Raw genomic sequence first — 17,663 nt, forward strand, 5'->3', positions numbered from 1 at the left:
CTGGCCAGGCACTTCTCCTCCGCCGCACAGCGCAGGGAGTACAGATGGGCTCTCTGCACATATGTGGATGCCTGCACGTAGTTGGGATCCGGGACCAAGTCAGGGAGGCCTGGAGAGAGCGGGGAGGAAGAGCACAGTACCAAGAGGGTCAGACCATTTACTGCTGGCTCCAAGGATCTCCTCCACCAAACCGTTGGCCGTTCCTCCTGGTCAGTGGGTCCTGGGTTCAAGGAGGTCAGCAGCAGTTAGCTGCCTCTGCAGCTTGGTGGTGTGGGAGTATGGAGACACCCTAGAAGATTTGGAATGTGAACAAGACCCAGGAACTGGAAGGAAAAGGTGTCTGGGAGGCGGAATGGCATGTCATGAGGAAAGGCTTAGAGACGGGACCAAGGAGACTAAAGAATTTCCTGGCAGAGTTGCTTCCTCTGTCCTTGCTCCCAAGACCTTTGCATACTAGCCAAGAGAATCCTCTCACCTCTCTAGCCAGCCTTCTTCAAGGACCACCAGGACACCCCCGGCTTTATAGCCCAGGGTGGGCGCCAGAAGGTTCATGGGCAGAGCTAGGTGGGTATTAATAGGTAGGAGGAGATGGGCAGGAAGAAAACACTTTCCCTGGGCCAGCAGAATTCTCAGCCTGGTGCCAGCTGAGCTGTTCAGGATATGTTCTTGGCGCCCTGCTGCCACTTCTGGTCGTCAGACTCTAAACCAGCCCACAACCATCCCCTGTGGGCAACCTCTGGTGCCCAACCTGAGGGAGGGCCTGGCTCCCACCCCTGCAGGGCCCAGGGGAAGTCTAAAGATGGCTCCAACCTTTCTTTGTGACCGCTTGTTCTCCAGGTTACACCAGGGTCAGGGGGCTTCCCTTTTTCTCTTCTGCCTGTAAGGATCCGAGTAAGTTGCCAGGAACAGGCAGGAACCATAGGCAGGTAGCAGACCCATCTCATAAGGGACTAAGGGCAGAATGGTCTTGATGTTGGGAGTGGGGGCACAGGTGGAGCAGGGACTGGTGGGGGGGGGATAGATCCTTGTTCTACAGATAACTTACAGAGGGGGGGGCTCCTAAATTCTTCTCTTGGGCCTTGGAGATTCTGACCAGTAAATGAAAAAAAGAGACTGTAAGTTCCTTCTAGCATCTCAGCCCTCTGTCCTTGGGGAATGTGGAAGGGTAAAGGCAGGCAAGGAGGAGCTCTTGAATCATGGGAAGGGGCTTCTAGGTCCTCTGTTTGCCAATCACTTCCATCAGCTTAAAGGTCCCGACAATGAGCAGACAAAGGGAAGTCTGGTTTCACAGCCTTTGACAGAGGTGTGTGCCTGCACACACACACACACACACACACACACACACACACACACACACACACACATCCCTTGGGCCCCTGCCTTGGAACTTTTCTCCCTGGGGCCTGGCCCTCTGGGGCAGCCTGATCTGGGCAGCCAGGGTGATCTCACCTACTTGGAATGGAGAGGCTTAGAGGACAGGGTGGGTGAGGATGAGGTGGCTCCTGGCAAATGGGGGACTTCTTGGCCAGCCTAGGCTCTATGACATGAGCCCCCTGGAATGTTTGCAGTCATTTCCCGAGGGACCCTAGGGACCTCAAACCAGCTGGGAGACGGTTCTCATCCACTGGTTCCCAGAAGCTTCTGGAAGGGGGGTAAGGAAGAGAGGAGGGGTCCCCTTTCCCCACCCTCTAGCAACCCAGCCATAGGTGGGTGTGGCCGCTGGGTTTAAGCCTCGTGGGCCCAGCATTCAGCACCAGACAGTCTGCCACTCCCATCCCAGGCCCCGTTTCAATAAATACCACACAGATGGCTCCACAGAGCTTTCCTGGCCCGACCCTTCCTCTCTAGGCTGTTTCATGAGCTGGCTGTGCAAATCCTGGACAGTCAGGAGACCAGAGTCTGAGGCTGGGGCACTTGGGGCCAGTTATACTGCTCTTGTTCTCTGATTGAACTTGATCCTGCCCACAGAAGGAGCCCAGTGACCACACAGGAAGCCCTGGCCCAGGTTCTACAGTGAGTATGGATTCTGGTCACACACTGAGCCCTGACCCTGGTCACACTTTGACTTGACCATGGTCACTCACCAGGCTTTAACTCTCATCACATACTGAGCCCAGATCCTGGTCACATATAGAATCCAGAATCTGATCACACACTGAGTGAGTCCTGGTCCTGGTCACACATAGAATCCTGATTCTGATCACATACTGAGCCCTAGTCCTGGTCACACACAGAATCCTGATTCTAGTCACACACTGGACTTAGACTCTTATCACACACAGAGCCCTGATTCTGGTCACACTGAACCCTGATCCTGGTCTTATTGAGACCTAACCACTGAGCTTTGATTCTCATCATACACTGAGCCCTGATCCTCGACACCCTGAACCTGGATCTATCAACATCTCTGAATCTTAGTATTGCTGTCCTCAGTTTCTTTCTCTAGACAGTAAACGAAAGCAATGTATTAGGAGGAAAGACCCTGCAAAATGAACTGTTTATACATCAACTGTCCTTTCTGATTCTAATGGAGCTTTGGTGTAAGCCCTGGAGCTGCTGGGAGGAGTTATCTGTAGAGCACACTGGAGAGACTATGGGCAGGCTGCAGGTCAGTCTGAACATCCATTCCCGGCTCTTGCCTCAGGCAGCCTTCCCTGATTACTAGTGACATTGTGGGATGCACATACTCCTACCTCGCTATTGGGATTTCCTCATATTCCTCTGTGGATTCCTTCTGTTCAGATGGAATCTAAGGGCAGGGCCTGCATCCTACTCATGGTTAGCAGGCCACATCCTCTGCTTCTTTAATGGTTAGTGGCTTAATACACCACCGTCCACATCCATGTGTGCCTATCTCTTTAAGATCCGCGGGGGCATATTATACCTTTGGAAGTGTGAGGAAGCCCACCTAGAGAGGGTAATGGATGTGTTCATATTCATACAGAGATTCAGGGCAGTCTCAGGAGATCCTATGTCTCAGCTCCCTCCTGTCGTTCTTCTTTTTATAAAAGTAAACTTGGGGCTGCAGAGATGGCTTAGCAGTTTAGAGCACTTGTTGCTCTTGTAGAGGACCTGGGTCCCATTCCCAGCACCCAGATGGTACCTCACAACCATCTGTAACTCCAGATCTAGGGAGATCTGACACCATCTTCTGGCCTCTGTGGGTACTGCAGACACATAGTACACATACATGTAGGCAAAACACTCATACAAATCAAATAAATAAATGCAAACAATGGACTTCTTTTTGAAATAGGCTCTACACACAAAGGCACAGATTTTTGTGTAGTTTGGCAAGGTTTTGACAAATGTATGCTGCCATCAACTACCACCACAACAAAGCTAAGAAAATGTCCCCAACCCTGGCACACACTGATAGGTTGGTTTTGTCTGTTTTAGTAGTTACATGAAATCATTCCTCTCATGATTTTAGCATTGTCTTTTATTTTGACCATTACCGGAGTCTCTATGACTCCCCTAACTCCTCCTACCTAGCTGTGCCCCCACCCCTATCATGCCCTTGCTGTCCTGGGAGTTCAGAGGCCTGGTCTCCCACCTCACCCTCAGGACCCCCTGCTGAGGTCCCAGGGAGTGCAGGCCCTTCCCTTAGCTGGTATGTTTTTCCAGAATGGAACAAAGCCTCCTTCTCCAGGCTGCGATCCCAGAGGACATTCTGACAGCAGCCAGGCGTGGGCTCTCATTCCCTTTGTGGGGCTTGGACACGGGGGAAACTTGTACGATGATTGAAAAGAGATAAAAGGAGCGTTGCGTGGAGGTTGGCAGGTACAGAGCTAAGGGAGTCTGATCTGCTGTTATTGGCTTACAGGCCACAGGCAAGCTGGTCAATGGGGAATGAAGTCCAGGTATAATCAGCGTGGTTACTCCCGTTCCAAAATGGGTCAAATTCAGGGGTCCTATCAGTTATGGGATATAATTCTGAGGTGGGGTGGGGGTGAGATGTGTTTTCCAACAACTTGGAGTCTGTCACCCAACCCTCAGGTCTGGACCTGGAGGCTAAAAACGTGGTTTCTGATACTTAGCTGTGAGGCCATCATGTTTTCCTAACTATGGAGAATGGGATAATTTTCATGTCTGATTAGTTCAGAAAAAAACTGGTCCATGGTCTGTGTACAGCTTCTCTCACCTTCCCTTAGGCTTCCTCCAGTCTCTAGGTTTGTCCCAGAGCACCTGCAGATCTTTATGGACTGTGTAGTTCGTGTCAGATGGGGCTGTGTTTAAAACACAAATGAGAGGTGGGTATGGCAACCCACGCCTTTAATCCCAGCACTCGGAGTCAGAGGCAGGTAGATTTCTGAGTTCGAGGCCAGCCTGGTCTACAAATTGAGTTCCAGGACAGCCAGGGCTATGTGGCTCTAGAAACAGGGCAGGCAGAGGGCAAGAATTCAGGTTCAGTTCCCAGCATCCACATGGCAGCTCAAAACCATTTGTAACTTCAGTGCCGTGGAATTTGATACTCTCTTTTGATGTCTTTGGGAATCAGGCATGAATGTGGTACACATACATACATGTTGACAAAACATTCACATACATAAAACATACATGATAGTCTTACAGGACCTGGACTGTATCTTGATTTTTTTTTTTTTTCAGTCACTGTAAACCTTCAGGACCTTGTGCACGGCTTGGCACTGCTAAAGAGGAGTCGGCCTCCCCAGGATTCCATCTGACTGATCTCCTGAGAGGGTGTGGCCTTGAGCCCTGTTCCACACAGGACACAATGGATGTTCTTACGGGTTTGCTGAGCACACATGACCAGCTAACAGGGAACCTGCAGCCCCATTCAGCTTCCTCCCTAGTCTTCAGGTTGGAAGTGGATCAGAATCCAAAGGCTGTGTGGACAGCCTTACTCTGCTGTCCCCTCTGAGGGTGGCTGGGTCACTGCTGGCTGAGCTTTGCCCCTCGTGTGGTAGACTTATATGTGACCCTCTCCAGGCCTCTCTCCCTCCATATGTCTGCGCGGATCCCCTCGTCCCCCAGGCCTGGAGCCCTATGCCAGGCCCCTGTGTTCATTCTTCCCTAGGAAGGGATGTGCTGTCCACAGCCTGGGCCAGGATACTGGGAACACTGAGTCAGAGGACAGCAAAGACCCTTGGGAGGGCTCAGCTGGGGAGGACCTGGGTGTAAGTGAACCAGGTCCCAAGCCATTATTCAGGCAGACAGAGAGCTGTCCTGCCATGGTGGGCCCCTAGGCCAAGATAATGAAGATCCAGCCCAGGGAAAAGCCGAACATTGCATTTCAGCTCTGTTCTCAGAGAGTCATATGTGGCAGCCAGCATTCTATGCAAAGACTAGCCACACTGATTCTTGAAGCCAACGACCTCAGGACAAGTCTACCCTGTCCTCTTGTCCTAAGCTAGGTCTGATACTTCTAGACCACTCCCATGATGGCAGTGACCATGAGCCTCTTCCTGGGCAGAATCCAAGTGGGGTCTTCTGGTGCCTAAGGTTCCAGAGGTTAGTTCGCCACTGTGCTGATCTTCCCAGTGCACTGGCCCATTCCCCTATCTGAGTCTGTTGCCCTATCTGAAGGATGCAGGGAAGACTGAACTAACTGGTTCTTGTGCACAGGTTGAACGGATCCATAAACACTTGGAGATAAAAATACTTTTTTCGGAGTTATTCAATCAATTCTCCAGCCTTGGGCAAGAGCCCGAGACCTCTCCCGACCTCAGCAGCCCATGCTTCAACAGTCAGGAAATTATCCCACTGGCTGACCCAGACCCTTCTTGCCTCGTTAGAAATCTGTTCCCTCCTGCCCAGTATGTGTGTGGGCTTGTGCGTGTCTATACCTTACCTGTTTTCCTCTAGCTTTGCAGGTTCTGTGGGGTCCATAACCCTCCCCTGGCATCTGTGTCCTCTAAGCCCCTGCTGCTGGGGCTCTCAAAGAATGGGAAGTGGAATCCAACAGAGCCCTAATCTCTTGAGCCCAGGACTGGAGGATAAACACAATCCAGCAGAAACCCATCAGTTGGTTGTGAAATATGTGCTGAGTGGGATGTTTTGGCAAGTGAACACAGACAGACTCCAGAGGAGCCCCTAGGTGGGGAAAGCAGAAAGCCCTGCCCGGCTCAGACTTGAATAAAGATGAGCCAGAGTGGGTCAGAGCTGGCAGCTCCCAAACCCAGGAAATGATTAGCTAATAATTGGAACATTAAGTTGTCAGCACCCGCCCAGAGGTGCTCCACCTGTTCTTGCTAGCTTGCAGGCAAGGTAGCTACCGAAGCCTCTCTGCCCCATGGTGAAGCGGCCGTTCAGTTCCAGGCTGGGGAAGAGGGCTATGATGGCTACAGAGCCAGGTCTAGACCTTTCAATGGCTCCCAACTGCCTAAAGAGTGGAGCCTAGACATTTCAGGATGGCAGCAAAGGCCTTTTGTGGTCTGTCCTTAACCTGCCACGCCAGAACTCTGACTTGTAAGTAGCAGTAAGCAGCTGCGTAACACCGCAGCTTGACCTCTCTACCTCTGAACTCTGAGCTCACTGTGCACTTCTGTGCATGCATGCCTCTCCCCTTCTCATGGTTGATTCTGCTCACTCTGGGGTGACACCATCACTAGGTCCAGAGCCCACCTGTCAAGCTTGACTTCCTCTCCCAGCACCCTGCTTCCTCTTACAACACTCACATCCCTACCTTTCTTCCCAACTACACACCCCCAGCACAGCCATTAGCTTCCTGCAGTGGCTGCCTAGTGTACAGTGTAAAGGCCAGTGACTTCACCAGGGTCCTCTGTTGTCTGAGCCCTGTTAATCTTTCTGCTCAGTCTCCTATTCCATCTCTGTTTCCACTTCACTCAACCTAAGCACGCTGGAGCACACTTGCTAATTCCCATCTTTGGGCCTTTGCACTGGCCACACGCACACGCCCCCCCCCCCCCGCCCCCCCCCCCCCCATCTGCAATGTTTTTCCTACAGATGGCTAATTGGCTCACTCACATGCCTCCTTCAAGTCTTGGTTTAGATGTCACCTTCTTGAGGCCTGTGGTGGTCACCTCTGTAAACTGCTCCCTTCCCACTACTCCTGATCCCTTAGCTACTTCTATGTCATCCACAGCGCCTGCCACTTAACCTACGAATTATGTCCGTAAACGACAACATAAGGTCCAAAAGGCAAACATTTCATGTTTCTTCTCATTCATACCCAGGTGTAAGTGCTCAGCACACAGTAAGGTGCTAACATACACCCGCCAGATGACTACACGTCTCAAGAGATGCCATCTACAATCCTCAACTGGACAGGAGCTCCTGAGAGCAGTCGGGTTTATGGGCAATGTCATCGTTTGCCTCCATTGAGCTGTCGGCCTGGGTATCCCATACGTACAGTAGGAAGCTGGGAGCTGGGCACTTAAGCCAGGTGTCTGGTTTCTTACAGCTTGGCTGAGAGTTAGAGAGGGCAGGAATGGGTCTAGGGCACGGTTAACCTACCTGCTCAGGTGTTCAGGAACCAGCACCTGCAGACACTCAGTGAGCAAGGGTGTGAATGCCTGTACCCACAAAGACACTGGGATCACCTGCCTACGGAAGACTCTTTGTTGTTAAGCAAAGCTGGTGTTAGTTCCCAAAACTCTTTTACTTGGGGCTTGGGAAACACATGGTTCTAGTTGGCCCATGGGCAGGGAGAAGGGTGGGCTGTCTTCTATGGTTTGACACTTTTGAGGGCACTGGCCTTCAGGCACTCTCCTTCCTGTCTGGCATCCTGACTCCCTCCCCACTTCCTGGAAAACAGATTCCCGGTTTCCAGGGACTTATCACAGGCGGGGGAGGGGCAAGGGACCCAGGCCTAGCCCTTACTCTGTAATGCTGAGCCCACACAAAACACCCCTGGGTCCAGCTGCAGCCGGGAAGAGGCAGTTAGGTCAGGCCATGGGTGGGAATAAGGCTCAGCCTCTCCTTTCGGGCCCCTGCCCCCGCGGCTGCTCCCCAGGAATGCTGGGCACAGGAATTGGAAGCAGGTGTGGGCCGCCTGGCTGGACTTCTGGCCTCCAGTTCCCTTCCTCTCCTGCTTGTTCTAGCCACTGCCTGGGGAGTTTTCCATGTGTTCTTGGCTCGGAAAGGAAGTGGGATGGACTCCAGCTGGGTGCTCTGGGGGAGAGGTGCCCATCCTGAGTCCAGAGATCTCTGAAGATACCCCCCCCAGGGCATCAGGAGAAAGGAAAGTGGGGGGGACAGAACTCTCTAGCTAAGCCCAGCAGTAGCCCGGTGCCTGCAAAGGCACTAAGGACTCTATACCCACTTCTAGCTCTGCTACCAACCCCAATAACTGCGGGGAGGGGACAGTGTCTCAACCTCAAGGCAAAAACAAGACAAAACAAGAACAAAACATTGTGTTTCCCCCCTCCAGAAACTCAGACAAAAGAGTCACTGAACACTGAGTTAGGTGCCACTCTTTCAAAACACTTCCCTGAAGGGTAGAGCCGAGGGAGAGCAGGGCCTCGAGAGGGTAGACACCCTTCCTGGGTCCAGCTTGGCTGCTCACGACTGCGGCCGTGGCTTCTCTGAGGCCAAGTTCCCTCCTGTATAAAGTGAGTGATAACACTATCCTATACTGTAACAATACCTAGGGTTGTTGGGTGGCGTAAACGAGAAAATGGGAAGAGTGCTTGGCAGAGCATAACTCGTTTATAAGCAGTGGCAGCTACCATCAGACATCTGTTTCAACAAGAGCCAGCTCCACAGAGACGTCCAGGCTGAGGGCAGGGGAGTGGAGGCCGTATGAGAGGGTCGTGAGCCAGGAGACAGGAAGTCTGCCTGGGGGAGGCTGCCCGGAACCCTGCTTGCTCCCTCAGACATCCACACCCCTCTCTTGCTGCCACTTACCCATATGACCCTCTACAACTTTCTCTGTTCCAGCCAGTACCTAAATAGCCATTGAATGCTTGAGTGCATGAACAAATGATGAATGAATGAGTGAATGAATGAATGAATGAAGCTTGCATGATATGCAGTAATAAATACATAGAAAAAAAATGAAAAACAACGCGTGGCTATGAACACAGGGTGAGTTCATATGGACTCGAGTCCTGGGTTCACTATCAAAAGTCAGCAAGTGAGCCCTTCATCCTGTCCACGGAATGGGGCAATTCACAGTACCTGGCTGCGACCGACCTGGGGATTAAAGGAGACCAAGTGGGAAGTCACTTGGAGCCTAACTCTCACCAGGGAATGCAGAGGGAGGCTGTGCCCCAGAGATGCCCAGCTGGCAGAGGGGTGGGGCTCTTGTCCTGCCTCCCATTGCTTATCTTGTATGGTGTCACTGTGCCATCTTACTGGGCTCCCTCTTCTCATCTTCCTAGGGCCTGTGATCTGTGTCACTAAGAGCTTGTGGGAACAAATGTAATCGTGGAATCCCACATGTAGGTCACAAGGCTCAGAAGGTGCACGCGGTTTAGCAGGCTGCTGCTCCATCTCTGCCTGGAGGCTCTAGCTCTGGAAGCTCGCTGGGTGGAGGCCTCTGCCTTTCTGTGCATCTACTCAAAGCACGGTGGAGGAGAGCAGAGGACCTAGAGGGGAAGGCAGGCTGAGGAAACAGGTCATTAGGCTCAGGTGAGTGAGGGGCAGCTGGGGTGAGGGCAGGGAGCCAGGGCTGCTCCCAGGGACTGAGGGCCCCTGCAGGGCGGGAGGCTGGTTAAAAAGGGTACTACCTTGGAAACACCCTTAGACGTTAAGGGAGCCTGTGGTCCCAGAAGCAGTACAACGGTGGCTGTGGATGCCTGAGAAAGAGCAGGAAAGGAAGGGAAACGAGAGGAAGAACCTTAGATTCGGAGATGTTAGGTGCACGTGTCAAGATCCAACTGGCCTTGTCAAGCCAGGAATGGATGACACATGCCAGGCAAGGCTGAACAGCCATCAGGGATGCCACCTTTGTGACCTGTTCCAGATTCAGTGATATGTCTTTCACGGACAATGGTACTGTAGAAGCCCTGGACCGATGAGGCAGGCCAAGTTAGAAGGGGAGATCCTGGGAGGAAAGCCACGGTCTTCTGGGACTAGGGGCATCTCAGCACTAAGACCTCTAGCTCAGAGAACACGGGGCTGTGGCAAGCAGGGGCTAGAGCAAGGATGCTGGGGGAGGAGGGCCTGGCAGCAGTCTCAAGGAGAGGTGGCATGGGGGGTTGGCACAGGGCAGGGGACCTAGAAGCCCTGGGAGACAGCCAGCCACTCCCCAGGCCTCTCTGAGTAGATGTGTTGTGAGAGATGAATGAGGGATGTGAGCCTCTCTGGGCCTCCATAAACCCTCCTTCACCTTTGTGACCTGTTCCAGCTTTGGAGACAATGGTACTGCAGAAACCCTGAGCAGCCCAGCACCCAGCATTAGAAGAAAGAGGAGAAGGCTGCTGAGGCAGAAAAACTGAGTCCAGGACAGACACTTGGAAGCCACATACACAAGGGGGGACGTGGGCGGTGCTCACATGTGTTTGGTGTTGTAAGGACAGATCCACACCCACACACAAGCACAGGCTGCCAGAGCTGGGCCTCAGACCCCTGAGTGTGTGGCCAGGAGGGATGAAGTCAGCCTCGGAGAATCCGCCCTGGGCTCCCACACCAGGCCTGGGGGGCTGATCTCAAGTACAAGACTTGGACTTCACTGGGCTGGGATTTTCCATGGTCCTAGACTAGCAGGGTGGAAGGGAGGAACCATTATCTGGGGAGTGTAATGTCCCTTTTCTGGCTTCTTTGGGGGCCCCACACTAGCATGTACCCTAACTCCGTCCCCACATCCTATTTCCTCCATGATCAGGGGAGGGGGATCTTAGAAGATGCTGATCACCATCCCCTGCACGATGCTTGGGCACCTCCTCTGAGAAGCCCTCTCTGAGCCTCTGGAGCAGAGACACTGAGCATTCATTACAGATGTCCCCCCTCCCCAGTCTGATTCACTCCCAGCTCCTGTGATTTTGTTTGTTTGTTTTCGTTTTTGTTTTTCAAGACAGGGTTTCTCTGTGTAGCCCTGGCTGTCCTGGAACTCACTCTGTAGACCAGGCTGGCCTCAAACTCACAAAGATCTGCCTGCCTCTGCCTCCCAAGTGCTGGGATTAAAGACATGCACCATCATCATTCGGCCTAGCTCCTTTGATTTTTGAAGTGAAATTCAGAACCCCATGCAGAGCTGAATTATGGGCATGTCAGGGTGGGTGCTCCCCCAACCTGAGGGAGACCCTCCTCTCTACCTACCTCCCACAGCGTCTGCTCCCAACACTGACCTAGTCACACACCAATGTGTTCTTTCTGCTGTGCTTCTCTCAGGGCAGAGTCTGAATTTGATAGATGCCAGACTGGGTACCAGGAATACTGCCTTCAGGGGAGAATCACATTTGACCCAAAATGAACTGTGGAGCTCTGGGGCAGCAGCTGGAGTCTCCTGAGCACCAAGCACCCCACTCCAGACATTAGCCTTGCCCTGTTTTATCTTTCTCTGAACGAAATAACTTCCTTGAAAATTCACAGGCCACAGAGGGGCCCTAGAAAACCCACTGGCTCAAGGCCCAGATGTGCAGTCCCTGGCCTGCCTCTGCCAGCCTTGTGGCATTTGAGGCCTTGGTTTTCTCCTCAGTCCGGAGGTGGGGCCCTCCTGGCTGAGTTCCGCCCGAGCTGAGGTCTTGCATTCTAAGAAAAGCAGCCACAACAGTTAAGCACTTGGTAGGTAAAACACCCTCTCCTCCAAGGGGCTCCTGGGGCAAGTCAGCACAAAGCCATACCAGCCTGCTGCAGGCGGTGTCAAGCTGGTGACCAAGGCCTCCATACATTGTCACCATCGATGTTTGGCATTGCATCATAGAGGCCCCCCCCACTCCCCTGTTCCGATTCACCCCCAGCTCCTGTGGTTTTCAAAGTAGGATTCAGAATTGAATTAGACCCAGGGCTATGCAGTGGATATGACACAGTAGGTACCACCCTACCCTCCAGACTTTCCTTCCCCTGGCCTTCAGTCCTAGGAGTCCCCAAGCAGCAGCTCTTCAATTACACCATCTTGTCTAGATTCAGCATTTATCCGATGCTGACAGAGGCTGAGGAGCCAAGGCTGGGCTGGGCACCAGCACCCTTGGGTCACAAAGGCTCATCTTCACCTGATAGCCCTGGTATAGCAGCCCTGGTATGGAGCAGAGAACTGTGGGCTGAGGGCATGTGCGTTGAGAACTCAGTGGAAACCTTGACCGGAGAGGAGAGCAGACAGCCCTGTATGGACAGCATCAGCAAGGGGATTCTAGGACAGCAGAGGATGGGCTGATGGCCATCCAGCACTGGCCAGACACAACAGTTGGCCCCTGTCTCAGTAACAGCACATGTGGAAGCTGCCCATCTGGCAGAGGAAGACTGCTCCACCCCGACCCTTGTGTGCAGATGACCTGGCCTTCCCAAGAATAGGTCATATCTTCATCCCCGGGGAAAGCCAGAGGGTGGCCTGTCTCCAGACATTTCCTGGGACTCTCCCTCAGAGCCAAGATGAACGTGAAGCAGTGGAGCTTTGGCCTGGGTTATGTTCTAGGGAACATCAAAAGCACAGTAGCCAAGATAAGTAATATTTAATATGATATTTTTAAAAAGCAAAATCAATACAAAAAAATCTACAATGAACAAATATCCTGTTTCAAATGAAGACAGGGCCCATATTGATTTTTCAGTTTGTCTCAGGTTATGGAACCATTACTGAGTCTACTTAAAATTTGGACATATTTGTTCATAACAGATTTTTAATGCACTGAAATATTACTTATCTTCATTATTCAGGTTTTTTAGTGCTCAGTATGCCCTAGCCAGTGGGCTCTGGCATCCCAGCCTTATGGGCTCCCCTCAGGGGTCTGCAAGTTATGTTTGTTCAAGTGCTGCTCTTGGTCCTTCACCAAGGGCCAGCCACCTCATAGAGGTCCGGCCATAGGGACACTGCTCTACCTCTAGAAGCATCCTGAAGACCTCTTGACCCTGAAGGTCCATAGTTCCCATGATCCTTGCCTCACTCTTTGCATAGGCATAACACAGTAATTTCTAAGAGTCATCGGAGAGTCCCTGACTGGAAGAGAGAGAAGCAGGGAGAAGGGCTTTCCCCCACTTTCCCTAGTTGACCCCAGTGAGATCTGTAAAATACTTCTTAAAGCCTGGCTAGTCCTTCCTTGATTACCCCAAAGCCAGAGTCAGAATGCAGGCCTTTGACCCTGATGGATAATGGATGAATTCAGGGCAGGCTGGGAGGAGAGGCACACAACTGTTCGCTGTTTCGCTACTCGGCTCTTGTTCAGCCACTACTTGGAGACCTTTGATTAGAGAGAGAGGATCTGCACCCCTGAAGCAGCATTCACCTGTGACCAGAGTGTCAAGCCAAGGACGGTACTCACCGCGACCATTCTGGTTGGGTCGGTACACACTACCCACGCTGAGCCGGCCCTGTTGGGCGCTGTTCCGCTCCCCACCCGGCGAGGGCGCATCAGAACTGCGCACAGGCAGGTAGGGTGGCTCCAGCACGCGGAATGGGGGTTGTGGCTCCACCGCGCGCGGAGGGACGTAGGCCTCGGGAGGCACATTGGCTGCATAGGGAGGGTACCAGCCGAGGCGGGGATCACCAGCGTAGGTGCCACCGGCCCCGGCGGGGGCCTGCGCTGCATCAGTGCTGGGATCAGGGTAGGCCTGCTCGAAGCCCGGGGTGCCTTCATTGTACAGGCTGTGCGAGTAGCGACGGTCAAGGCCGTCGGAGGGTTGGGGCTGAGGTTGCGGCTGCGGCTGCGGCTGGGGCTGCGGTGCATAGGGCCTCTCTGGGGCTGGGTAGTAGCCCTGGGCCGGGTACTCGGGCTGCTCCTCGCCGCCACCGCCGTACTCCTCGTAGCGTGCCCGGGGTTGGAAAGGATACAGGACCCCAGCCGAGGCTACAGCCGCCGCCCCCGCGCCCATGCCGCCGCCCGCACCGCGGTAGTACACGTAGCCCTGCTCGTAGGTCCGCGAAGCGGGGTCGTAGTTCTCATACTGGTTCACGTAGGGCGCCTGCGGGTAGGGGAACTGCTGCGGGTAGGAGGATGGCTGGCGGTAGGTGGTGGCGAAGGCCGAGGCCGAGACTGAGGAGGAGGTGGAGCCCCCGTGCCGTTGCTGGGAGACAGAGGTGCGAGCCCGAGCCATGCCTGTGCTGTCCCCGACGGCCACCTCTCGCCAGTTGTCCGGCACCTGGCCGAAGCCGAATGGATGCCGCGTTTGACCGCGCACAGTGTCCGAACCCACGCGCCCGGGCAGGGGCAGGGACGGCGCCTGCCGACGCCGGGGTCCCCCCGGGCTGCGTCGCTGAGACGTTTGGGGCGCGCCTGCCAGCAGCACTCTGGAGCTACTCTCTCCTCGTTGGGGCCCCGCGGGCACGTACTCAGAGCCCGAGTTGAGCAGGCTGTACACCTGCCCGTTGTTCTCCCACTGGATCAGTTGCCGCCAGCGTCCGGGATCCGAGCCCTGTCCTGGCTGCGCCTGCTGCCCGTGCACCAGAACGCACAGGCAGGCGCCCCACACCAGGGTCCCCAGCTGGCTGCCGGCTCCGGCCAGAGCCATAGTGGCCCTTCTGCAGAGGCCAGGTGGGCAGAGAGGCTCTCAGGAGTGGGCCCCGGTACGTGCTTCTCTTCCCACGGCCTCGAAGACAGGACGGCTCCTTGCCTGCCCAGGCTCTAGCTTTGTCCATCCTGGCCTTGTCCCGAGCGGGACGGCTCCTCCGATGACAGCATTTCGAGGCCAAGGGGTCAGGGCAGGGCAGGGGCGGTGCCCAGGGCTGCACGAGGCTTTCCGCAGGGCACGGGCGGGCAAGACCTCCTGGGGCCCTTACATGGCCAGCCCCACACTGGCTGGCCGCTCGCTAGGCTGGCGCTTTCCTACTCTGAATGAATAAGCAACAGGCTGGAAGTGTCTGGAGGTTTCAGGAACCTGGTCCGCCTGCTGGGGCCTCTTCCGCGGGGCCCTATGGCCCGCCGGGTTTTAGCTATGTGGCCTGTCCCACAGAGCAGTACTCCCTCGGTCCATGTAGCTTCCAGCCAAGCCACAGACCTGCCTCTGAGGAAGGGAATGAGGCAGAGAGTAGGAGGGGGGCCCCTGGGGACTCGGCTCTGTTAAGTGGGGTTTCTGGCAAGCACAGCCGGGTTAGGATGTGGGCACTACCCTGCTGGTTCCACTTTGCTCTGGACACAGTGAAACTCCTGAACTCCACTTTCCTCATTGGCTTCACCTCTTCCCAGGCTTCTTGGGGTGCCTTCTCTCTTCTCCAAAGCTATTGCTAAGAGACATCTTTGTTGGTGAGCCTCCCTCTAGCTGGGGCCACTCTCTAATTCTGTACCCTGAGGACACTTAGCACTTGGCCCTGAGTACAAAGATCCTGGACGTTCAGCTCCTCCACCAGATCTCAGTCTATAGACATGGAGACTATCCGGTGTGTGTATCCGGTGTGTGTATCTCCGGGCGGAACAGGACTTGGGAGCCCATGGGCAATACTGACTTCACGCATCTCCAGTGGTTTCTGTCCTGTGTTTCATGAGTCTAGCGTAGCCAGAAATAATCTGAGTATATACACATGGATAAGATGAGCCCAGCAGCTGGCTGCCTTGGATATGGAATAAGGTCGTTGTGAGGCAGAGAAACCTTAACCATAAGCATAAAACAGCAGAGCGGGAAGACTTGGGAGAACCATGGCTTGGGAATCTTAAGTAAGTCCCTTACCAACTCTGATCTAGTGGCCACATTTGATCAATGAAAGATTATTCCACATAGCTCCATTTGTTCTGACAGAGTCTCTGCTCCCTCTGGGGATGGCAAGGCTAATAAGAAAGATCCCAGAAGTTTCAACTTCTTTACTTGCTACCGAAGACGTTGCACTCTAAATTCTGCTCTACAGGCCTCCCCTAGGCTGTCTTCTCCAGGTGTGACCTTGGAAGCTTGGGAGCAAAAATTACCCCTGAGACTTAGAAACCAGGGAGGAAGGACCTGTCTTCCACACCTCCATCCTTACCACGAAACCTTTATTGACCCACTGAACTGTTTTTCAGGACTGATGCTCCCTTTATGTGCTTGGGGACATTAGATATCTATAATCTAGCCAGAAAACGGGGGGGGGGGGCGGGGGGGGGCTTGCAATGCCTCTCCTGCCGGTGTTACCCTAGTTCCTGGCATGACGTCTAGATTCATACAACAGTGACTGATTAGGCTGAAGACAAGCAAGTCTTGGCTCCATTGAAGCCTGGGACGCTGAGGGTTAAGCCTTCCCTCCCTCTTCCTTGCCCCCTGCAGTGTTGGCCTCAGCTGCTTAGAATCCCTGGGGTCCTGTAGGGCCTTGCAGCCAGCCAGATGGGCAGCAGAGAGAAGTGGAAACAGGCCTTAGGGTACCTTTGGCTTGGAGGGGAGGCAGGTTTGAGGGAGGCTATGGGGTGGTTTTGAGGTGGGGAGGGGATTAACAGGACCCTGTTTTGCTGGCAGGGTGGGCTGGGGGGAGCGGGGAACAGGCGCTGCCTCAGGGTTTGGGGTGGGGAGATCAGGGCACAGGCCATGGTGCTCAGCACTCTGCTGGGAGCCCACACTTGGCATGAAACCCTAGCTGGAGTTGGCTCTGGTTCTTTTTTCTTTTTCTTAATAAGGTCGAATCAGAGTGAGTCAGAAGAGCCAAGTTTCCTGTTGGGCTGTGTTTGAATAAACTCTGCTCTGAACAGAGCTTGGGCCTCTGCACAGGATCCCTGGGCCAGGACTTTGGGCCCCGCCAGCCATCTCAGCTGAGGCCAGAGCCCTGGGTCCACAGGATGGCCTCAGCCAGGGGCCTGGCCTAGCTGGCCGCTCCTCAGGGACACTGTAAGCTCTCTTGCAACCTCCCAGTCTTGCCTCTGACCTGGGGAGGAGGGCAGATAAAACCTTTCTTGTGGCAGATTTGGGAAGCAGAACCGAGGGGATTATGAATAGTTTCCAGCACAAAGCCAGACATATGGCCACTGTTTTCTTCCTTTTGACTCGTGAGAGAAGGGAGGATCCTTTTAACTAGTGAAAGAAGGGAGGGAATTATCTCTGGATGGTGGCCCGCACCTCGTTTTCTATGTCCCTTTCTTGATTTTATCCATCTTCATCTCTCCTTGCCCAGGGAAGGTTGTTGTCCATCTTTCTTAAGAACAGGGTCTCTTCCTGGCATAGAACATGCCGGTTGGGCTAGGCTGGCGGACCATGCAGCCTCGGGATCCTCTCATCTCATTTTGTGCAGAGCAGGGCCTATCCTCTCCCTTTCTCGGTTTCCTGGAGCCCAGGAGGACAGTTTTTCTCACCTCTCCGCAGGCAGGGGTAGCGCCTTACCTCACAAGCGGGCAGTGTCTCTGCATCTCTAGGTTGAAGTCCGCAGCATGGGGATCTGAAGGAGACCTAGGCCGGATATGGAGGTGCAGAGCACACATCAGATGTCAGCTTGGACCCACCAGGCTAGTCTGGGACATAGCTGTCTTAAGGGGAGGCAGCTCCTTGCCTAGCCTGGACCCTACTTCTGTCCCCATCCATGATTTTAAAACATAGGTATGCGACTGAGTGACTGGGGCATTCTGCCAGTTCCTGGCACTAGGAACTAGTCTCAAGGGACCTTTGGAGGGCCAGTGCAAGGCTAAAAGGTTTATCTACTGTGTGCTCAGTCAGCTACATGTCGATGTTCCCACGGAGCACCATTATCCGGTGACCCT

At 53.9% G+C, this 17,663-nt stretch overlaps 1 protein-coding gene across 1 annotated transcript in view; it reads right to left on the reverse strand.

Annotated features, from left to right (window-relative positions):
• Window positions 1-14,845, reverse strand: part of Loxl1 (lysyl oxidase like 1) — a 23,862-nt gene extending 9,017 nt beyond the window's left edge. Inside the window, exons 1-2 of the mRNA XM_059267995.1 lie at window positions 13,344-14,845; window positions 1-109 (exon numbers count right to left, since the gene is read on the reverse strand). Of these exons, the coding sequence (XP_059123978.1) occupies window positions 1-109; window positions 13,344-14,529 (1,295 nt within the window). The 5' untranslated portion in view covers window positions 14,530-14,845. The remainder of the gene's footprint in view (window positions 110-13,343) is intronic.
• Between the last annotated feature and the right edge of the window lie 2,818 nt (window positions 14,846-17,663).

This window comes from Peromyscus eremicus, chromosome 7 (assembly GCF_949786415.1).
Source record: "Peromyscus eremicus chromosome 7, PerEre_H2_v1, whole genome shotgun sequence".
Lineage (NCBI taxonomy): Eukaryota > Metazoa > Chordata > Mammalia > Rodentia > Cricetidae > Peromyscus > Peromyscus eremicus.